Source organism: Sipha flava, unplaced genomic scaffold (genome assembly GCF_003268045.1).
Source record: "Sipha flava isolate LNK unplaced genomic scaffold, YSA_version1 258_pilon_pilon, whole genome shotgun sequence".
NCBI lineage: Eukaryota > Metazoa > Arthropoda > Insecta > Hemiptera > Aphididae > Sipha > Sipha flava.
This window is the reverse complement of record NW_020272917.1, coordinates 236936-262459: the sequence shown is the minus strand read 5'-3', so window position 1 is coordinate 262459 and position 25524 is coordinate 236936. Positions and strand designations below refer to the sequence as shown.

The following is a 25524-nucleotide window of genomic DNA, read 5'->3' as shown; positions in this document are numbered from 1 at the left end:
TATAATGCAGGTATTTAAAAGTTTATCATAATTAAAAATCTTTTTCAAAAGTATTTCAAAATGTATCTATAATAAACATATCTACTTGTTTTTAAAACCTATTTATTGAGTTGATTTGGAATTTTATTATAAGAATTAATTTGCATTTTTGTTGACAATTATTTTTATATATGTATTTTTCTAAGAGTTTTTTTAATTAATCTCATTAAAGTTAATGAAAAAATAATGTATTTATGTGTTCATCTCCAGAAAGAATTTGGAACAACCGGTTAAATAAACTGCAGTAGACGTCCGTCTAGAGTTACCGTTCGAGGGGTTGTGCTGGAAGAGCGAGTTCACGTTTCTTGGGGTTTGTGTGTATGTGTATGTGTGTGTGCTATTACCTTTCATATTAACCTGCAGCTGGAAACTACTGCTATCACTCGATTTGGCCCGTGCCACTTTGGATCCATAGAGTCATCTAATATATGTTATGAAATTTAAAACAGTTTTGTTGAGTTCAATATTTCTAAATGGTTGAGTAGTTTCATGTTATATTTTACGGTTTTAAAATTCTAATCAATTCGTCTATGTTTTTTGTATCTTTAATATTATGTAAAATGTATTCTTGTACAATTTTGTTGGTGATATGTTTAATAAAAATAAATTCTGGGCATCATTTTTATATTAATCTTAACAATTTTGTTTTTAAGTATTTTTAATTAGTTTTTATTATTATACAATTTTAACAAGATGGTTGTAGGTAAGTAACTACGTACCTTATCGATTGTATATTATTTATTATTTCTGTTCTTTTTATTTATTATATATTTTTTTTATGATTAAGATATTTATGCATGAACATAGTTTTAACTTTTTGGTAGATTGCGGGTTTATATTATCTAATACAGCGTTTCTTAAACTTTTTTATTTGTAGAACCTTTTTTGATGTCCATATTTATCGTGGAACCCTTACTTTTTTTAAGCTTTTTAGATTTTTTAAGATTATTTCTAAATAAATTATTTTTATATAATAATATTGTGTGAAAGATATTTAATTAAAAAAATATGTTAAAATAAAAATTAAAATAATAATAATTGTATACATATATATTATAATACTTTAATAATAATTACTTTAATTAGACTAAATATAAATGTAGACTATTCTATATGACTTATGCATTGTTATTTAATATACAAATATTTTTTTTCTATAATGCATACAGTTTTTCACCATTATTAGTCTTTAGTTGGAAATTTTAAAGTAGTTATATTAAAAATTTTTAAAAAATTATTTAAGCTTCGCGAAACCCTGAAGTGATCTTTGCGGAATCCCAGGGTTCCACGGAACACAGTTTATGAAACGCTGATCTAATAAAATAATCAAGTGGGATGATTTATAATCTATTATACATTTTTATATAATATAATTAATATTTTTTATTTACACTTATTAAGGGTAGATTAAAGTTTTGTTTGATAAACCTACTTATTGATCTTCTAATATCATCGGTCATACATAAGACACAAATTGAGTTATTAAGTTCTAATATATAATTTGTTCCATCTACATGTATATCTGTAAATCAATTAATTAATTATCTAATGCATCGATGTCTGTACTTACAAAATGCTATAGTATATTTCAAGATTTTATATGGTTTGTTTCTTCGTTATTCATCCCGAACTGAAATTTTCTATTCAATTACATTTTATTATTTAAAACATGTACTATCGTAAATATAAGTACTGATACTCGTATGTTATAGATTAATTTTTATTTAAAATTATTTATATTTAGGAATTATAATGTATTATTGAAATATTTGATGTTATTGAATGTTTAGTTATTGAATAATATAAATAAATATATATATATAGTATTTACCTCAGTGGCATTCAAATTAGGAAATAATGACTGCAGTGTTAGATAATGAATAATGGTAGTTATTGGTAATGGTAATAGATAATCTAATTTAGATCAAATTTGATTTATAATCGTCTCATAACTCATAATTACATCGTAATCATATAGTATAATTAGTCAATAATTTTTTACTCCATTACTGTCTCATCGCTATTTAATAATATTAAACATTATTATTTTTAAATAATATTTATTTTAATAATTCACACAAGGAGGATTATTATTAGAACTGCAAATTTGTTTATGTATAAGTGTACTATAATTTTTTAATCTATCAAAAAATAAATCATTGACCATTTTACTTATGTCAATGTCATTGCAGTCTATTGTTTATAATTTGACTGAATCATATGTAATTTTTTATATGCCTTAAAGTACTCGATGTATTACAAGTATTATACATAAAGTAGTTAACAATTTAATTATAAATCTGTATTTTCTCGTTTGTATATCTATTGCATATTCTATAATTGTTTTATTTTTACGATTTTAAATTGAGAAAAAAGTGTAATATTTCAAAACAATAACACGTTGCCTTTTGTTTGAAGTTGAGAAATAATAATTAAATCAATCTTATATAACATATTATCTGACCTAACCTGACGTATAAAATATGTTATTTGTGTATTTGTATATGTGTGCTATAAAACCCGATGATGAAAACTCATCGTCATACTTTTGATAGCGGTATCTGTCCATTGTTTGTTTTTGTATTGTGGATTAGCGTTGGCTGCCCAATTAGATGTGTTCGCACATGTCGTGACGAGTGTATAGGTGTGTACTGTAATGATTTCGCGATTTTCGGTAGTTGTTTACGAAAATAAAGAAAAAAACACCACCCCAAACACAAGGGCTCGTGCTGAGCGCGCAAACACCGGAACCCGATCAAGTAACATTTGGCAAACTCGCGCGCGCCGTGCGTCCGTCACAGTAGCTGCTGCAGCAGCCATCAGAAGAGCAGACGGCTCGCGTCCCCTGCCGCCGCTGTCGCTCCGTCATAGCCACCGTAGACCCTGCTAAGTACCCTGTGCTCGCGCGTAGGTAAAATAACGTTGTGGGAGGAATTAAATTAAAACTTGTTAAAAGGGAGTTCGCAACAATCTGACGGGCAGATGGTGGTAGCTAAACACGCCGCCGCCTCCGTAAGCCACGTGTTGCTGTACCAACAACCCCCGGCGATTATTATATGGATGTATACACATACTTGTGTGTGTATATATATATAATATTTATATACGTGTACACACATCCTCTTTGCGAACATAGGTGTATATATTCAGTGGCGAACCGAGCTCTTATTCTTATAGCAGCACGAAATTATCCTACTATTTATTGCCTGACCCACCTGGTTTACTTCGATATAAATTTTAGCGATTAGTTACCGTACTTTATCGTTTTGATTGAAATTTCGAATTCTTAAATTTCACATTCTATCATTTCGAATAAAATGTAGCAATGGTTAAGCGATAGTTATAAAACTAAAATAATTGGGATTAATAAGCTTTACTACGTATAAAAGTTCTTAAGAAATTTCGCAAAATTTAAAATTGATCGCTTTGATCTAAGAAACTTTACCATACGTGGAGTAGTTTTACCCTCCATGATAATTTATGATTTATGTTATAGGTTTTTGGTCATACTTTTGAAAAATGTTATTTGAAAAAAATTGCAGTCTCTATATAAACGTATCTAAATATTTATCATGTCCGTGTACCTTTTGTGGACATGACGTATTATAAATAGGTATATGGTTGGTAAACTATTATCTACTGACGACGAATATCAAACCATTGAAATTGAACACGTACTCGTATTATGTGAACTATATAGGTACGTGTGTCTATTCGAAATGTTATCGTTATTTGTATATTATGTACGTAGATAATGAATTCTGAGCGTATACTGCGCCGTGCGCGCGTGCTGTAAATTTCGTGGGCATTGTATGTATGTATATATAAATATATGAGCCTGAAGGGTTGAACCGTACCGTTAAGGTAGTGCCACAATAACGGCAGACAGATGTGAGACAAGAGAGATGCCGAGACACCAAATGGCACACGACCGCTGCAACCTGATACCACTAGCACCGGGTGCTTTTGCTTTCGACGTGTGTACCTATTTTTTTTTTTTTTTATCCAAAACACCCGTTCTCCGTGTTATATATATACATATACACGTACACACGTACGCACTCGTTTTTGTACGTGTACGTTTTAAAGGTCTAGATCCGTCGCGCCGTATACCTGCGCGCGTCCGTCCGTCCGCCCAACGCGTACGCGAGCCATTTATTTGTATTTATATTATTCATTTTGTGCAGACACGACACGCGTGCGATATTGTGTTACACCGGTGTCCGTTGAACAATGTATAATATTATTAAATAAGACTTAACCAAAAATACGGCACGTGAGAGTTGTATTCGTACGCGCATAATTCCGTGACAACAATCGATTACCGTGGTTGCAATCGTCCGCATAGCACACGAACGTCGTCCAATAACTGCGCGTAGGTTGTTCCATTTTCGATTATTACCAATTTGCTTGGTCCGCAGGCTCGGGATTGTTGTGAGGTACGTGTTCACTTAAGTAAAAAACCGAACATTCTTACGGGGAAAAAAAAAACCATAAGGTCATCGCGTGTTAAAGAGGACTATTCGTTTTCTTTCGAGTTTTTTCTTTTCGTTACTAATTGAATACCGTGCTCGTGGTGCTAACGGGGCTGTTGTAGGACAAATAGGGGCAAGCTGAGGTGTCTGGGCCGGTAACAGGATGCTGAGACACGTGTGTACGCGTGCCATTTATATTCTTTAAATATAGAAACACATACACACGCACATACGTACATACATTTATATATATATATATATATATATATATTATACGCACACGAGCGCACGCGGCCAGGGGCAGATGCGACCTTTCTCGTCTCTCTCTCGTCGCCGCCACTACCACCGTGGCAGATGTGGAGCACACAGCACACAGGTCCTCGACGCGTGCAGATTCCCGTATCGACGTCCGCGCGCGCTCGTTCGCCCCCGACGCACGACGTTGATGACAACAACCCTCTTGCGCGCTAGTATTATACACGTTTTTACCTATATACTGTTTCTCCTCTTCCTGTATGCGCCGATGGCCACATGGCATATACAAACACCTTATACACGTACACATATTGTATGTATATATACGTATTAAGTAATAGCTTCATTACCAAAACGGTAATGAACTATAAAGGAGGTGTACTCGTGGTCTTGAAAACGTCGCACGAGCCGATCCATGTTCGCACAGATCGATGCACACGTAATTTTTTTTTTTTATAAATTATTATATTACGTGCGCGATGTTAGTTTCTCGGAATAAATTTACATAATCATGTATGATATATGATTATTTAATATTATTACACCAGGCGTACAAATCGCTTTTTATATTAACGATTTATACCACGAGTGGCTCTTATATATGTGTATCGTGCACGAGTATATAGGTGGTACATAATGATATGAAAAAAAAAAACGAATTGGTGACGTCTCCCTGTTTGTCGTTTTCCCCAGTTAATTATTTCGAAAAAAAAAAAGGGTGTCTTTTCTCGTTTGGGGAACAGAATTAGTTTGTGACGCTTGCAATAAATTACGGTGCGAAAAAGAACGGACTTTTTAATGGGGAGACTCTCACAGAAAATATGAAGTTGCTGTACTCACGGGACGTATGAATAAATTGAACAATTTATTTCTGGAAACATACGTATCTTTGCTCGTAAGGGACTTAAAATGGGGTTAAACGCCTCGTTATTTATATACCCCTAAGGTGGAAACCGGTTCAATGGAACAAACACCGCAACACAGTTGGAATTATATATTTATCCGTACGTATTAATTTTACTCGCATTTGCTCGTCTTATGTTTATCTGTATTGCGTATATAAAACGATGCATGTCGAAATAATATATCAAGAGAAAGTGAAATAAAATGAGTTATAGAATTATTTCACGTACATGGAAGTTTTTGAAAATATATGTCCATAGGGTTTAGATCGCGTGCCAAATGAATAGTTTTACGAACGCGTCCTTAGTCTTGTGTATTTATCATCGATAAAAAGGCATAATACGGAAATCGCTATTTTCCTTAAGAGACACTAGTTCGTGTACGACTTTTTCCAGACGCCTAAACGACTTTTAATGTTTCCTAGTCATGACTACCATTGGCAGCAAAATGGGACGCCATAAAAATTGAATCACATTTTATTTGTTTATTAATGGTATGCATATATATATATATATATAATATGTATATGCGTAGTAATATTAATGCCTTGGAAACAGATCCGTCTTTCTTGGTAAATATTTATTGAGTTTTACTATAGAAATATTTTAAAATGAGCATTTTATTCTCTACATTTAGAAATTGTATGTTTTTAGATCAGAATGTTCATAAAATACATTTTCATATTTTTCCCAGTAATGCATTTACAATAGTATAATAAATATGTATGTAATAATATGCTCTATTACTTATATAATGTATAAAATAAAAAATAAAATAACTAATAACTATAATTACTAGTGTAATTAAGTAAATATCTTAAATATAATTAAAAAATTAGTGTTTTTATAATTGATCGAATAGAATTTTATTATTGACTAAATATTTTTACAATCCAACTCAAGTTCATTTAATTTATTAATTTTCATAATTTATTAAGTACATAGGTATATTTATGTGATATGTTTTACTTAGTATTTAGTCAAAAACCATTAAGGTATCAAAGAGCGTACATGAAATCACTAATATTGCCTATTCTATACGCCTTATATAGTAAAAATACAAGTTTGATGGTACCAGCCGGCCTATTAATTTAAGTTGATTTTATTTATGATTTTTTTATAAATCAAAATTTTGTTTCGCTTTTGTAGGATTTTAAATGATTGCAATTATATTTTATAATATATATTTATTACACATAATTGTACAAACTGATGGCTTTTATAGTCTGATATAATCCGTAACCAATAAATGTTTACTAGTTTTTGTTCTATATCTTATCCAATTATTGTTCGTTAATGTTTCATTTTTATAGAAAAAAAATAATATTTGTGTCAAGAAATTTGATGTGTAATTTAATTTAGAGATATTCCTATGATTGTAAATATATTATTTAAAATTATTATTGGATGTAGCAGTTTTTCCTGCACTTTTCCTGTTATATATCACTGGATTATAGTGTGCCTCTAGTCCGAAATCTTTTACTAACCAATATATGAAAACCATGCCGATGTATTGTTAAAAGCCAGCTAAAGCAATAAAACCTTATACATTTTCGGAGACTATTTATTTTATTTTTTATTTCTATTTTTGTCCGGCCTTTCCCCTCGCACGTATTTTGTGGTATCTTATCCACAAAAGTTTTTCTCTTATACATAAATGTAAGTCTACGGTCGTTCAAATGGCGCCAATGTCTCCCGAATCATGAGCCGTTTTCCGTTGGGTAAGGTTAGTCCTTTCGGGCTTCAGCGAATTCTCATAAAATATTATATAAGACGGCCCATAAACAATTCAGAGTTTCGTAATGCAGACGAATTTGGAATGGTATCAATACATAGCATAGCGCGCGCGCTGTGTCTAGACAAGCTCACGAATAAAATGTCTTAGAGCTGTAGCGGCGAAAATACTAGGTACTTACAAAAAAAAACCTTTCTTACCAACTTTTAATTGTTTCTGTATTATATTGTTTAATAAGCGTATGTATGAATATTTTTTTTATAATTTAATTTATTTGAACGGATCGATGATGTTTCGATTTTATTAAACACGTGTTTATGATGAAATCGATCTTTTTACCAGGGATGTTAATTGAAATGCAGCCATATAAATATTAGTCAAACGGCTGTTTATATAAAACCACTTTCAGCCTTTAAGTTTTTTTCATTGAGAGGTGAGCCGATTTAATAATTGTAAACTCTATCGCCGTTAATCTTGTTTGAATGTAAGATATAATTTAGTACGCCGCCGACTTGTCAGCTTTAGTAGAATTGAATTATTGATATAAGAATTAACGTTGTTGACATCTACTTATGCAATAACCAATGATTATCGAGTACTTGGTAAAATTATTCGGATAGACATACACAAGTGGCGCATAAACTTCTTTCTCTCTCCGGAAATTATCACTTTAACAAAATCTATATGACACATAAGTATTATTAAGTGTCGCAATTCGGGCATGTAGATTCTTTACGTTGTTAACGTGGGAGCTAGTAAAGTTAAATGACGCATGCACATATACATCAAATATTTATTTATTTATTTGTACAGTGTTACCAAACTTTCATAAAACATTCATAAAATTGCAACGAAACTGAATAGTTTACATTTTATAGTTACTAAAATTGAAGATATTAATATTTGATTCAGATTAAAATTTATGTTTAGAAAATACGTAAATATTATATCATTTAAAGAATAACGTTCATTTCTATCGAATATTTGAATAGTTATTTTACTAAAACAGTATAAAATCGATATTTTATTGAAATAATAATGTTTATCCAATATAACAAAATGTTGTTCATATACAACAATCATAAACATTAATGTCCCTTTGTTTTCTTTGATAATGTTTAGTTATATATATATATATATATATATATATATATTAAAGCTAAAAAAAAATTAGTTAGTGACTTAATAGAAAACACTAGTTAACTGTACTTTTTTTTAATATATAATAATATGATAAAACGATTTCTTTTGATAAAAATATCATGCATACGTAGTATTCATGTTCAATAATGCCTCTATGAGTCAGTAATATTAATTTGCTTTGCTTTAACCACGAGTTCGCTCATACATGAAATTTCGTTATGTTTCAATAATCACACATGGTGCTTTAGTATGAACTACTACCATAATATTATACAAGACTTCAGGCACAATAATTGATGAAACTACTCACTAGAGTGAACACTGGTGTTTAATAATATTGCCGCGCGGACGGGATTTCTATAATAGTCCGATTTCAGACGATGCGTGTCCAGACGATAGAAAAAAAAAGCAGATGCTGTGTCTGGATCATTAGATCGTGAATACAAAACGGTATTATTGACATGGGGCTTGAACACAAAAAAAAATTTAACAATAATTTCAAGAAACTATTTCCACTTTTATTGTTAGCAAAATCGGTAGGATTTTTTAATTTGACCATGTATAGGTGCAAAATGCTTCTTGTTTATTGTCATTGCAATACTTGGGGTTTTTTATTTATCACATAAATACCTCCGATTGTAATTCTTGTGACATTACAGAATATGTTGATACTTCATTGTGAAATATAAGCTATCTTTTTTTTTTCTACCTTTATTTTTTTTGGCTTAACAATTTATACATTATATGTGGATTTAGTATAGTATTGTTATTGTTGTAGTTATTGACTTGTAACTTGTTTTCAAATAAGTCGGCCAGTCATCGAATAATTCATACAAATGACATATTTATAGTTTATTCTCAATCACGTTAAGTATTACAGTGGAAAATGTTTAATTTGTCTTCGTGATATTCTGGAATTATTATATAATAGTCGATTAACTTTAATAGTATATATATTATTTTATAGTGTATGTTGCAAATAGTTTCAACGCTGATGTAGGTATCCCACATGTCATTAGGGATGAATGTGGTGGTCAAGCTGTGAAGGACGTTTATTTACGAAACCCACAAACCATGGTCTTCGGTCGCATATTTGTTAGTTTTTTTTTATCGAATCGTGTAAACCGTGTGGTGGGATGTCAAAATGCGCAGGACGTTAGGAAAAATTCTAAAAAAAAAGAAATCAGTTCAGTTTCCGATTAACAACAGTTACGAATGTTTCTTTCTATGATACATATTTTTTATTGTGGTAATTTTTTAAATGTAAATTATAAAGTGTTGTGTGTGATAAATTTTAAACTATTTAATGTACCCTAATGTAAAATACATGGATACAGATAAAGGAGGTGATCCAATTTATTTTATTTATTTAAAATTTATTTTTAATTTTAATTTATGAAATTTAATTTTTTTAGGGTTGTATAATTTAATTACTTTTAAAGCGAGAAAAATTATGAGTTTTTAAATTAATAGAATATCATTGATTAATATAAAAGGTTGTCATCTAAATTGACTCATTAATTATAAGTCAATATGGATTTCTCTTTCAGTGAAAGTACTGAGTAATTGATATCATTAATTGTCTTGTTCATATGTATACCAAATTTAATTAAACACCTAATTATATGAATTCATACCATTGATGTTTTGTGCCTCTAAATTTTAAAAAAGATTATATTTTGGCGTATTTTTCATTATTTTTTCTTTATTTTTACTGATTTTGGATACGTGATTATTATTAAATGTGTTTATTATAATTTTATCATTTTATGTAATTCTCATAAACTGTGCTCATTAATTGTATTCGAAAGGCGTAGTGAAAAATTAAAATTCTAGACAATCACCCATCCTAGTGACCACTTATATTAAGTTTATTGAGAATGATATCGTAATTACTGATCTAAACAAGTTAATCGCCCGATCATCTCACTAGGCCGCCGGCGGGCGATTCTAATCGAGTTCCGTATTTAATTTTTACACGTTTTCCTTAGTGCCATTTCGTGTTTTATTCCCCTCACGCACTTATCAACAACTTTAACATACTACCATTTTAATAATATCGTACACGTAATGACAACAGAAATTAATTATGATTTAGTTAAATTCGATACGTCTAATCATTGTTTATCGGAGCGTGCACGCGCGCGTGCGTGCAAATTAACAACGTGAACTCTTAAAACGAAACTATGTTATCAAGTCATCACGTAGATTAAATTACTATAATATTTATGATTATATATTTATAAATACAAATATATGTATACATTTAATTAGGTATATCGCAAAATGAATAGATATAATTGTACTAAAGAAAAAAAAAAATCAACCAATCAATCGTGTTATGATATTATAATGATTTAATTTATTACAATACTTCACACCAGTCGGTCAGTCGGTAAGCATATAGGTACTACTATATTGGCTCACGCGTATATTGCCGGCGCGGGAGTAAAACAGTTTCGTGGCTGAACGGCCCCCGAACAGCGTATTTATTCTAAAAAAAAAAAAGAAAAAAAAATTGCGTGCACACATACCGGAGAACGTATTATTTTTTTTTTTTCGAATTATAATTATTCACCGGCGATTCGCGTACGAATGCATTCCCGAAGGGTTGATTTATGTGCACGCGTACCTATGCGTATACCACCACCGGCGTGGCGCACGGGTAGTACGCCGAGGCATGGCCCGGCAGCGCGTATCCGGTTCGGGTACGGTCGTCGGCCGTCGTGAGCCGGTTGGCCCGACGGCTGGCGGCGGTAGCGGCGGCACTGTCCCTCCTGTACACACGACTGTACACACACACGCACGCACGTCAGTCGAAGGTTCGTTGCTCGGTCGGCTGTGCGTCGTCTCTCTGTACGCGCGTAATCTTATCTGGTTCAGGTGTCGTGTACAATATTACTATAATATATTATTTTATTTAAAATTTTATTATCGTTTTTTCTCACACTCGTACACCAGTATTCGTAACAACGCTCGTTCGCGTACACACTAGTAAACTCACGCAAACGCACACACATATACACACAAATCTACGTATACACTTACACACACACGTGCGCCGGTAACGTTTCATGTGTTTATTATAATAATATTGTAATCGGCTCTATATGGGTTTTGTCGTTATCACGCGCACACGCCCGAGTGAAAAACCCGATTCGTCAAGTTCGTCGTGTGACCGATACGAGTTATTTTTGAAAACCCAGTTTTCCGCGGTTCGCCGACGGTTCGGCGTGCGCTTTTAAATGAATTGTATAACGCGAATTTTTCCTTTTAATCGTAATTTTTATAAAAACCGTTTTTCCGCCTGTTCACCGTTTTAATCAGTGTACAGTGGGTGGATTTTTTTTTTTAATTTTAATCGTTCTTCGCGAGTTCTGTGCGTGTTTTTTTTTTTAAAATCTATATTTTTTTTTCGATTTCATTTTATTGAAATATTGCTACAACAATAAAATATACGCATATTTACATTTACGTGTTCTTTTTGTTTTCGAAAACATAATTTTCGGTGTAAAAAGTGATGTAGTGCGTGAGGTGGCGCGTGTTTGTCGGTAACGATGTAATTATGTCTGAAACGATGTTAACACTCGTTGTTACGATCACGGGACTCGATTCCTGAGCGTCGAAAAGGACTCCAAGAAACCAAAGTGTAAAAGTCGAGAAGACGAGAATTTGAAAAATGATAGTAGAACAAATCGAAAACGAAACAGACTGTAATATGCCACAAGGCTCCTGTTGGTCTACGGTGTTTTCTGGCTTTTATTTATTTCTTGCCAGGCATTCAGGTAATCACATACATTTTTTTTTTTTGATAAACACGCTGCCGCGAGTAAAATTAATTAGTTTGATAATGAAAGATTAGTGCATGTGTTTATGTGTTTCATCTAATATGTGAATTTTTTTTTTAATATATTGATATTATTACTCTCAGAAATATTTTGTTTTAGTATCTACAAAATAATGTTGTTTTCATTGAATTTTCTAAAACCGTCCCAATTAATCTACATAATAATAATAGATCACGCATAATTACCGATAGTGTATTTATTTTTATGAAATGCAATTATCAATATTCCTCGTCTCAATAAAATAAAATGTATTTTACCGAAATTGCTTATTGCCTGCATTCGATTGGGATTATTTGTTCATTGAAGTATTTAATATTAAGCAATGCCAGTGAAATATACCAGCCACTGCTATTGGTTAATATTATTATAAAGTAATGGGGTGATGCTGTGTCAAGGGGCAAAACAATGATAACCGAAAATAATAAATGAACCGCCGAAATCAAACAAACGACTTCAATGTGAACGGGGCTAATTTGACCGGAAATTTTATGCTGGAAGGGTTGGTTGTATTTTTTATTTTTTAAAGGGCCTAAAACAATAGACATTTGTACAAAAATATTCTGATGCTTTAAAAATTTACGTTGGCACACACATACATAAGCACATAGACGATTCACACACATACACGATTCACTGGCTGGTTTCCGCATTGCTAGACGTTTTATTATTCCTGGAGAAAGTACTACTATTTGCCTCTTCGTAATACATTAGTGGTCCGTACATCCAAAATGCACGAGTTGCATATGATTAACTGTAATTTAATATAGAATTAAGTTCGTATATTTTTCACATACCAAGGTTTATCATTACATTTTTTTGAAGATAAGTACTGTAGCTATGTGTCATTTTTATGTTTTGTCTTGATGTGTCTTAGGTTATATAATATTCTATAAAATTAAAGTATACGAATTGTTAGTCTCAATTTTGATGTGTAAAGTTCTTGAAATTAAATCATTTTAAATTTTAGAAAGTTTGTAATTGAATAAATCTAATTACAACTTAACATCGTAATTAATTTTATAAAACCTAATGTATAAAAATGCGTTTGATTTAATCTCTTTAAAATATTTAAATAGGATATTTTGTACATAGATCTACCTTATGTAATACTTTTGTAGTAATGGAAATAAATATTTTATTTTATGAAATGGTCTGATAAGAAGAAAATTATACTAAACGCAGAGTCGTATTTAAGGAGTGGTTCGGAGAGGCAGTAGCTTCCCTGAAATATTAAATTTATATCGTAAATTTATTTTACATTGTAAAACTCAGTTATAATTTCGGATTTTCTATTAATTTCAAATATGTAATAGTATACTGAAATGGGAAAAATGATTTGCGAGCATACCGAGTGGGTTTTGAATGAATAGTTGAAGACATTGTTTTCAGTTTTGCACTTTTCAGAAGAGAATCGTAAAAATGTTGTTGTGCCTGAGCGGTAAAATATTGAATACGGTCCTGACTAAACAATTGGCGATTGTATACAACTTACATGGTTTACGGAAGTGAATGTTAAATGCTTATGAAACTATTGCTAGTATTCAAAATTAATACTGGATTTATAGATATTTTTAAAATTGTATTCAATATGTAAATCTTAAATGGATAATCGTACAAATATATAAAAATACAAGAACAATTAATAAACGTTTATTTTATTGTCTGGTATGATTCATCAAGAAGATTCATTGTCACTGTCGCACTTAGGTTTTATGTGAAGCATCCGGTACACGAAATGTTTTGACAATGAGAGCTTTACATGCTTAATCAACAGCTGAGCACGTATTCTCGCGATTTCCGATTACATACTGTCGATTTAAAATGCATTTTTTGACAATAGATATTGTGCTGGTATAAACTGTTCCTCTTGTTTTTATAAATATTAATTAAAAAATTTGTTTAAACAAGTGTATAGATTTATAATTGAATAATCGGATGTGAATGTAGGATGTGTGTGCGATGTGTACATCGCAAAAGAAGATAATTGCGCAATATATTATTTTATTATGTTTTTTGTATTTAATGACCTGTTGATCGGTAAAGTTTGTAAATGAGGGAGAGAGCGATATTTTTGAAGAGAAAAAAAAATGGCAACGTTAAACAGCTTTACAACGGACACGGCGATTAAATAGGAAATTTTGTTAAAGGAAGACTCTTTGGCGGAACGGGTTCAAGGTCAACGGACCTCCAACGCAGCCAATCAATGGTGCAAACGAGAGAGTTATTAGTTTTCATTTATGACATATTTTCACCGTATGCATATTTCAAGTACGGGTGCGCGCTAAACGAATGTAAACGTTAGTGTTTCCAAATTAAATAATGACAGCACTTTTAAACGTTTAATAAAGACTATTGACCTCTTCTAGTTTTTGGTAAAAAAAAAAAAAAACGGTCCTTTTTGTTTCATCATTGTCGTCAGATTGTGAATATATATATATATATATATATATGACTTCTGTGTTCTCTCACTCGCGCCGTTTTTATGTTTTAAACCAAACTATGAATGCCAACTGTGGGGGTGGGGTGTGGGGAAGAACCGCACCGTCGGCAGGTCCATCGGTGGCAGCGTCACGGATGGAGAACCAAAAATAAATAAATATAAAAAATATGTGTATACAATTATATAGGTATACATAAATACATCTGTATTATTATAAAAAAGGAAAAAAAAAAAAAGTACAACTGCAACTAAACACCGAGCAAAAGATGAACTCGGCAGCACACCATTGCTCACCGTGCACTACTGAAATTGTCAACCGGACCGTGTCGTTATCACGATTATCGTGTTGGTGCGCGCGGCGAGGGAACAATATGCCCAGCGGTGCTCCGGAGTCGGGCGACAGGTCCGCCAAAAAAATTATTCGCCGTGCACGATATGTATACAGCGGGTCTTTGCGGTGCCCGCGCGGCAGCCGTGGAGGTGGGGGTTCGTTGCACCTTTGGCCAGGGTCAATTAACCTTCCTTTCCTTAGGTATTTAATTTCCCACGCAAGACAGCTGTCGTGTCCGTCACCATTTTTCATCTTCGATATTGCGTGCGTGCGTGTGCGCCGCGCGCGCATATATTTATACTGGTGTTATTTATACGTGTGCTGTGCGCGCGCGATATAACCACGCGTTATTTTTCCGTACGACGAATCCGTACAAACACGGCCGTAACAGCCGCTGCTGTGTGGGGTAAAAAAGAAACAAAAGGAAGTCGACTCCGTGTTTTTTTGTCTGCCTATCAATATCATGTGTACGCCACGGGCCCTGACAAACGCGTGTTGTCGATGACAAATCTTCTCTCGCAGTCCTAGAACGCATTATTATTATTACACGCTATCGCTCTAAATCCCCGATCTCGGAATCGGTAACAGCAACAATAATCGATAATAATTATAACAACAGCCTTGGTGAGACATGACGTGTCGTAGGGGCAAGCGGACGCATATTATAGAATAATAATATACGTCTAGAGAGGGAAACAGAGTGAAAGCGAGAGAATCGTATAGAAAGAGATGCGGCGAGAGAAATCAAACACCACTGCTATAGGTATACCGCCAAAACACACAGATAATATGTATACACATACTCTCGCACACGATCGGCGGCGGACGTAGACTTGTTGTGACCCGATTGTAATCATGTGCCTGTCCGTCTGCCGGGCTCGTATATACACACACGAGCACATAATAATAATATTAATAATGATAATAATAATAGTAATATACGCTTGCAGCAGACCGCCTAGCGTAATAATATCGGTACGAAACGGGAGGGCAAACCGGAACGAGTGCGCGCGCGAATTTCATGCCGGATTCCTTTCCTCGCTCATAACCCATATTACAACAAATAACGACGTGTGTTTTCGTCGTCGTCGTCGCGGCCGCCAACGTGTTACCGACCCAGAAAATTCGTGAAAACCATGCGAGTGTGTGCAGGTGGTGCTGCAATGCATTATTTGAGTGATAGTTCACGTTCGTCGTGCGACCAAAAGAAAATAACTATTGTAATGAAAAGAAGAAAAATATTGTAATAACAAAAAAAAAAAATTAAATCCCCTCGAGAAACGGAAAAAATGCGTATCGATAATGCGTTGTCGGCAGCGACGGTGTTTAAATTATAATTTAATATAACTTACAAACTGTGATAATCATTTACGAGCGTGACGTGTCCGATAAAAACCCAATGTTTAGTATTATATACTTTCACTGACAATGAGCACAAAAAGGAAGTGTGGTGTAATCCAAAGCAACGGTGGCGGTGGGCACCTCAATTATCTTCACTTGCTTAATTCGACGTACCTTTTAAAAACATCGCCGACGGCCGCACTAGTAGCAACACCGCGTGACTTTTATTGTCGTTTTTCCGTTAATTCTGCGCGCGTACGCTACGTGTTACAGGTACTATAATCGCGCCGTATACGATATCTCGCGACCTCGTTATCTCCGTGGTGTTTTGCCGGTAGTCGACTTCAGTTTACCTTTGTATAATATAATACAAGTGTGAGTCAATTGAGTATGCTCGCAATGCACAATCGTTTAATGTAATCCGAATATTGTGAAAATAGAATACACACATATAGAGAGCTTGTATTAAATTATTATTGTAACGAATTAATCGTGTTTTTGGCTTTCAGGTCGGAGACGCGCAGCGGAATCCGAAGAAGCAGTGAGGCGGCAAGGCGGCGGCAGGTCGTCACAAAGCCTGCACCGCGCCGCCACGTTTACCATGTTCAACCTCCTCCTGCTAGTCTCTGTATGTCTTTCGTCAACCACACGTAAGTACACATGCGATGACTGTATTTCATAAGGTACAACAACGTGTCATCCGATGCGCGTTGATCGCGTTGATAGGCACCCGTGTATTGCATGCCGGAGATGTGCGACGAGCTTAGTATAAAACATCCATATTTGATCGCGAGCGCTTTGCGTATGGTATATGTTATGTAGTTATGTCGAAAATATTGTCACCAGCTTTGCGAGCAAATCTACGCGACTGGTTCGCAATACAATTGCATTTATCGCAGTCGTAGGGACGAATAGAAAAGTTTCCATTTTGTTCAGGTTTCTCGGTGTTTTGCGTTACAATATTCTCGCGTTCACACAGTGCGTTTCTCGCCTATTGGTCCGCGTCATCGCGGTCGCGACGGAAAGTCAGGGTCGGCTGTGAAAACGTCGATGGGTTACGTGGCGAGTAGTTGCGGTAGTTGTTAGTGTTCGGCCGGAGGAGAGAAGAAATTGGAAACGGGCGTCGTCGTCGTGTCGTCGCCGTATGCATATATCGTGTACGCGGCGGCGACGACGACAATGTGGGCTAAAGTTGGCGGCCGCGTGGGCTAGACGCGGCGGCGTTCACGGCCAGAGGGCTAGGCACTAGACGTCGCGGTATGTTGACACGCTGCCAGAGTGCCGGCGTCTGGGCATATTTCCGGTCGGCGGCGGCGGAATGAAGCTGCTGCTGATGATGATGCTGCCGTCCCAGTCGAGATTACAGGCCCTGAAATCCTCGCGGTCCCCGGCTCCTCTCGTCACCCCTTCCTCGTCGTACACGCACGATTCGATTTCGAGTCTGATTATGTCTCTTTATTTTTCACGCTCGTCGTCATTCGGTTCTTTCCGTGTTTGTCCGTTTTCTTATTGTGCGTCCGCCTTTCATTCTTTCCGTCGAAATATTACGACCGTCGATGTATTAAGGTATGCGTTTTTCAGTTTAATGGGTAACAACAAAACGACCACGACCGCGACCGCGCGACCACGACGAAGCGACCCCTCGACTGCACCGGCGCGCGGGCGTATTAATCGAAATCGGATTATTAATTGCCCATCTCGAAGGTGACACACGGCCATCCTTGTATATATATATTACCGCGCGCATCGTCGGTGGTGTAGGTGGTCTTGACGGCGGCGCTAATAAAGATTCGTTGGGTTCGAGAACCTGTGAGTGTGTGGTGATGCGTAGCGTCGTGTATACACGTTCACTCGTACACACACGCGCACACACATGTTATAACAATAATAAGATTATCTAAACGCGCGCGTATGGCGTCATTAGCGGTCTGGACGAGATACCGATCTGTGGCCGGTCCAAGCTACAAAATCCTCCAGCCGGTCGCCCGTCTTATACGTGTACACGTATCCCAATAATAATCGTTTGAACGGTTTCGTTTTATTTTTATTGCTTTTCCTATTTTACTCTCTCCCCCGTTCTTTCACTCCATCGAAAAGTCTTATCCTGACTGCTGCCGCAGCATTACCTATATCGGCCCTTACCTTGGCTGCTGCTCCGACAAATCGATCCAATAAGCGTTTTGATTGATTTGCTTCTGTGTGTGTGTGTGTGTGTGTGTGTGGTATAAACACATAATACGAGGGTGGGCGATGTATATACGTGTATGCGTTCATAACCCTTTTTTTTTTAATTTATACCTACTGCCTATGACGGAATAGGGTGGTGGCGTACGATTTCTATAATGTGAAACTCCTTGGCTGCATTTCCTACATTCGATCGCTTGGTTTAGAATGATGTTTACAGGGGTAAAATAACTGCGTAAGTTGCACTTTACGCACACGCTCATATCTATAAATATATCCGGTATAATATTAGTACACATCTGTACAGACCAGTTTCGCCAACGCGCACCAATTGCGTTCGTCCTACGTGCGCCTACTCGGCTCTTACTGCGTGTACGTATACGCCACCTCGACCGACTTAGGCGCCACCACTCCATAAAGCACGGCAGCGCACGCGTGTATACATATATTCGTGTGTGTGTGTGTGTGTGTGTTTGTGCGCGCGGTATTCATTTAAAAAACAACAATAACGTGTTTAAACGGACATTTTCGACGCGTGATTACTCACGAACGAACCACCAGTGGATGGATCGACAATAATAGACATGTTCTGACCTGAAAATGTTACTTAAATCTTATGGCTAAAAAATAATACACACACACTATGAAAAATGTTCGCCTGTGACATCTGTATTTAACAACATTGCCCAAACCTCTATTATCTTTTAAGTAGTAATATTCGACCGTAAGGTATGCCGAGCTCGGATTATGGAACTATTATGCATTTCACTTTTATTTAGGTAGGTGGTTCATTTTCGTATTGAAAATATCTTTCAATGAAAAAACCGCAGTAGGTACATATTTATTGGTTTTTAATGAAAGCCAACTAATGTCAAATGAGAAGTAACATAAAGGTACTTAGAGCTATTTACGACCGTAGTCCTTAACAATAAACGTGAATTTTTTTTATTGTTAACATATTTTGCTGGTCAATTTTTTTAAATCTTAATATGTTAACAAAGACTGAAAAAATAAGTTAAAACGATGGTATTTGAATTCATAAAATCCATCAACCACCATTACCGGTTTCCACAGACCTTTTAAATCCCTATATCTTTTAAAACACAATGTAGTTTTTATGGCTTTCAAGATACATTATACATAGGTTGAATATATCCATATATTGTATAATGTTATACATTTAATATCTAATATAATTAATTATTTTTTAATTTGCCGTATAAGTAGATATACTAGTATTGTTTTCATGACAAAGTAGTATTATTTAAACAGTGTATATGTTTGCGGCATTGTGTATAATAATAGTATTTTATTTAAGGAATTTTATGTAATTTTAAAAGAAATATATAATATTTACATCTTTACTTCCATTTCCTAAGTATTTTGTAAAATAACTAGACATTTTATAAAATGACGAACAAAATATTTGCAATATGCTGAATAGGAAAATCGATTTATTTTTTATTATAATGATTCTAAAAAAATTAACCAGATAATTTATTTTATTAGTACAAAAATATATTTACTAAGAAATACCAATTATTACAGAATATATGCGTACATAAAAATTAATAATTTAAGTCACGTGGCTTTTTTTTTTTGGTTTTCAATTTAGCATTAGAAACATCTTTTATTAATTGATATTGTCGTTCATCAGTTAACAATACACTATTTTTTGTTATTATTGAAACGATGTCTCATAACCCGTGATTGATTATCCACGCATAATATTTTATGGAAAACTGAAATGTGAAAATTATTAATAAAAATGTACAAGTACAGCACTTAACACTTAACATTATCTATACATTGTTTGGCATTTCATATTGGATATTTATCATATTTATTCATATATATATATATATATATTTCTTCGTTATAAAATACTATTTTTCGTGAGCTGTGGCATATGATGCAATACGTATAAATATAGATTGCTGTTTCTTGGCAAATTTTCGCATGAGAAAAATTCATCCTTAAAACGATCACTATATAGTCTTATGTAATCTTATATTCATGTACCTATGTACACATAGGATACGTCTAAATTTTACATTCAATGACACTAGGTCAATTCGCGTTTTGAAATAAATTCAATTAAACATTTGTCGTTAACGACAACACCGCGAGTGGAACTTTTAATTCTTTCGACGACACGTCTCACGTAAATAGGTTTATCGGATGGCCATTTATACGGACCAATAGGATTACGCGGCTATATGAACACATACACATATACATTTATAAATGTGTACCGCACAGCATAACGCAAATCGGATTAAATGGATTTCGGAATATTTCGAGTGTCATTGTCAACACAGCTGCCGCTTATAACCGAAAGGATTCCGAAAATATCGTCCGAAATATCCGCGAGCCCGTTGCAAAAACACGTTTCGACATATTTTCGTGGACACCACAACAACGGTCAGCATCACCGGTTAGGTTAAAGACCTAACCGGCGGTGGAGGATTGATAGAGGCAGCCCGCCCGGGCGCATTCTCACGTTCAAGAGTGTTGTGGCGGCGACAGTATAAACGGGCGCGTTATTAAATCGTCATTATAAACAAGCCGCCACCGCCACCGCCGGTGCCGCTGCTGTCACTCTCGGGTCGAAGAAATTAATAAAAAAATAACATTCGGAGATGACGACCGCGACCTTCCAGGCTGTAATTGTTCTGTTTTGTGTATTATTGTCGTACGGGCGCGCGCGCGTTCATTTAAACCTCCTCACGGCGAGGGTATTTATACCTTTATAGAAGACGCTTGTATACGAAAACCACTGGTACTGCCGAATCACACATCGCGCGTATCGTCCTTGTGGCGCTATATAACATCATCATTAACCGCTGGAGCTAGTTGTAACCTGTCAAACTCCACCACCGCCTAAGCGTGTTCCCACACACACACACACACATACACACACAGGCGCGCGCGCACACGGGACTTTTCGGGGCAATTGTCGGCCGCCGCAGCCGCCACGGTGACCGTTGACGAGGGTGGTGGCGGGGGTCCGCGAGACCTCACACGGAATCATAACTCGTTTGACCCCCGAACGCCATACGCACACACGCACACACACACACACACACACACATCCAGCACCAGACCACGCACTACACCGCACGGTCAACCGCGCGTTCGAATATCGATTATTACTATTACTATTACTACTACTACTACTATTACTATTATATTACGTATATATTGTATGATAATTAGAGGAATGCGGTTCCGTGTTGTGTGTGTATGTGTGTGCGCGATAGACAGTGTAATACAGGGATATACGACGCGTAAACCGTTAACGGTCGACGAAACGAAATAGGTACCTGGTATAATATCGTAATAAAAGTATAATAATAATAACACGGGATAATCGGTTTTTTTCATACGACACGACGACGACGTGTACTCTGACAAATCGATTACGACGGCGGCGCGTACGGACCGTGTTTGTATTATTCGGTCCGTGATAAAGGACCGAAAACGGCGAACCGCAATCGAAAACGCAACGTTACGGAAACGCGACCGACGACGAAGCGCGGTAGCACCGGGCTACCGGCCCTCGTCTTGAGCAGCGGCGGTGCGGCGGCGTGTTTTTTGCACACCGCCGCACCGCCGACTAACCGAATCGTGAAAACAATCGTCGACGTCGTTAAGAGATCGGCGTAGATACCGAGAGTACCTTCGTACCGTAGCAGTCGGTTGGGTTTTATTTTATTATATTATTATTATTATTATTATTGTGCGTCGGTCCGGTCGCCGCCGTCACAAAAGGAAGAACGCAAGACGACCGTTCAATCAAACAAAAACGAATCATAATAATAAAAACCCGTGCGAACGCCCGGCGCTCAAGTGGCAACCACCGACATAATAAGGAACGTATTTTTATTTTTATTGTCAGCCGCCTCAGTAATGTGCGACGGCGGTGGGTAGTAGCGCGGTCACGTTATACGTGTACCCGTGCGTCGTACACGTTTTCCCTTCGCGGCCTTATCCAAAAAAATGCGTATGATACAATATTGTTATTACTTAATTACTATCGTGGAAACTATACACCGTGCTGCCGAATGGAAGGATTTCGAGGTCGTCATTTGTACAGAATCGGGTCCGAAAATAAAGAAAAACGATTCAATAGTTGATGATTTATTTCATTGTTTTCTCTTTATAGCCGTTCATAGTGTATTGTTGTCTAAAGTCCGACTGTGCATTTGTCGTAGTAATGTCTGTAAAACTTTCCCTTTATACATTGCCTCAATTATAGATTTATGTCGTCTTATTATCTATGCACACGACTTGTTGAACTTGGGTTAAATTCGCGTCGTGGAGTCAATAATACATCACAAATTGTTTTCCTCACGAGATTCTTCACGCGAGATCGAAAGAAAACGTCTTACTCGGAAGACATCCGCTTAATAATAGAGGAAACGTTTTCGAAATAAAATTATTTTCGAAACGACTGCCACATGTGTCGGGAGAAATATAATAACTACAGCTGCAATTCGCCATATTTTTGTTTTCGTTCTTTTTTGGTTGTATTTTTGAGAACTATAAACTCTTTATCAAAGATTCTAGGGTTGAACGTGTTTACCGAAATTATATATAATTAATTTTTTTTGAACGCTCGAGTTTCTCGTTAAACTCGGTTACAATAACATCACGTGTCTGAATTATATTTTACATATTTTATTTGTTAAGCTGTTCGTGTTATTTAAAAATTATTCTTTTGCACTAATCACGTAATAATAAATGACGTATGTGGTGTTGCGTACAACGATCGTCGATAGCTTTCTACAATAAGTAATACATATATAATATATTAGAATTACAATCGATGCGAAGACCCTTGTAATTGGAATATAATACGTGACTCATACGCGATTTCCCTACAATCCACATACACGTATAAAATAATAAACAATATATCTATTACATACGTAACATCGGGTACAAGACTACTATTTCAACTTGTTCGACACGATGCTTTGAAGTTGTGTTGAGTGGAATCGCTCACGAAAAATAATTTACGCGCGGAAAGAAATGTTTTACGAACACACGAACACCGAGGAGAAACGGACAGCGAGTCGTGAGTTAAAGTCGCCGGATATAAATAAATGTTAGGTATATTGTCCGGAAAAGAAAGAAGAAATGTTTATATATTAACGTTTTATTCCCCTAAAATCGCGTGTTGGTGGATTCGGCGTTGGGCGGGTAGACCAAAAAGTGTTAATAATAATAAATAAAAGACGAAGACGACGTCATATGTACCGTTTCCGGTATCGTCGCGCGGTCGTCGCCGTCGTCGTCGGCGGCAACGGAGAGCGCACAGGAAGCGGCACGTTTGGCGGCTACCCATGTATGCCAACCTAACATCACGCGTGACCGAGTGCTTTACCACGTATATATAATATTATAATGTGCACCGGTGTTCTTGTGTTAAACGTGCGCGCGCACGCGTGTGTGTATGAATTATGTCCAGACGTGTCGATTGTCCGCCGGCGCGGACGTGTCTCCTGGACAGGTTCGCGCGCGCGGTCGTTTCCTATATACGTGTTAATTTCATTGTTGGTTTGATTTATCAATGAAAAACCAAATCCTGCGGATTTCTCTCGCTCGTTTTCTAATTGTTTTTTCGTCGCCGTCGAGTCTACGCAACGTACTCGTGTAGACAACACGTATAATGTGTGTTTTGACGTGAACCGCTCCGCGCGGAACGTACGACGGAGGTGGTAGTCACCGACCTTACGGTACCTTATACTAGTCGTGTCGCGTACACGGTAGTCGTTGTTGGTTGTAGCATTAGTTACATTAGCGATACTTTATTAGTAATAACTAGTATTTGTAAGAGTTATAATAATAGGTTAGAAACGTAAGTAGAAGTAGTAATAGTGGAATTGAGGTAGTGCTGTGCAGACGGAGCTATTCAATGTTTTCTTTTGCACTTCCCATATAATTTGTTTACCGAAACGGTATAAGTTCTAAATAGAATCGCTATTCACTATCGTAATCATATACATGTATAATTGTCTTCAAAGATATTATTTTCCGTCTACGATAAACTCGAAATTCAAAATAATTACGCTCCGAGATGGCTTGCGAAAATATTTCAAGTGAGAAACAACTGCTTCGTGTTGTACACGATCGACAACTTTATGAATATATATATATATATAATATTTTTTCCATAAGGAACTGTCTATATACTGTTTTAATGTATAATAAATATTTATACGACTGTTGTACTTCATAGAATGAAGTATGATTTTGAAATCCGTCGGGGGAAGGAAGTCGTGGATTTATTAAGATCATGATTTTATTTATTTTTTTGTAAAGTTTTATCGCGCATACATATGTATGCTTAAAAACTCATCCGCGTCGCCTACTTTTTATTTTTTCCGAGTAACAGAATTAGTAGTATTTTTATTTTATTTATTTTTTTCTGTTATTGCAATAAAAGTTTTACCGACCTATTGATATTTTGGTAGTAGTAGTAGTAGTAGTAGTAGTACGACCAGTAGTAATAGCGGCGGCCGCGGTGTGCGTGTGTCCGTTATTGCGTCGAGCCGTATGCATGCGCTGCGTGTATTCAGAGCGCGAAATAGTTGGGATAATTCATGCGAGCAGAACGCGCGCACGTACCCTCCCGTTCCCCGCACACGGTCACATTGCCGCAACCGTCTCGCACCGGCGACGGTACAACGCTGCAGTCCATCATCGCCGTTGCACTGCGTACGTGTGCGTGTACGGCACGTACATGGCGGCAGCAGGCTAGCAAATAGCGTCGCGCTCGCAGCCGAAAAACCCGAAGCCATGCAGAAGCGGCCGGCGGCGGCG

The 25524-nt window shown here is 35.9% G+C and overlaps 1 protein-coding gene across 2 annotated transcripts in view; it reads left to right on the top strand.

The window, feature by feature from the left end:
* Positions 1–25524, top strand: part of LOC112684855 — a 50011-nt gene that overhangs the window by 7420 nt on the left and 17067 nt on the right. Inside the window, exons 1-2 of one of the 2 annotated variants that reach the window (XM_025556562.1) lie at positions 11971–12334; positions 17019–17159. In XM_025556562.1, the coding sequence (XP_025412347.1) occupies positions 12229–12334; positions 17019–17159 (247 nt within the window). In that variant the 5' untranslated portion in view covers positions 11971–12228. Of the gene's footprint in view, positions 1–11970; positions 12335–17018; positions 17160–25524 lie in introns of those variants that run through there. The other variant, XM_025556561.1, reaches the window with a different exon arrangement.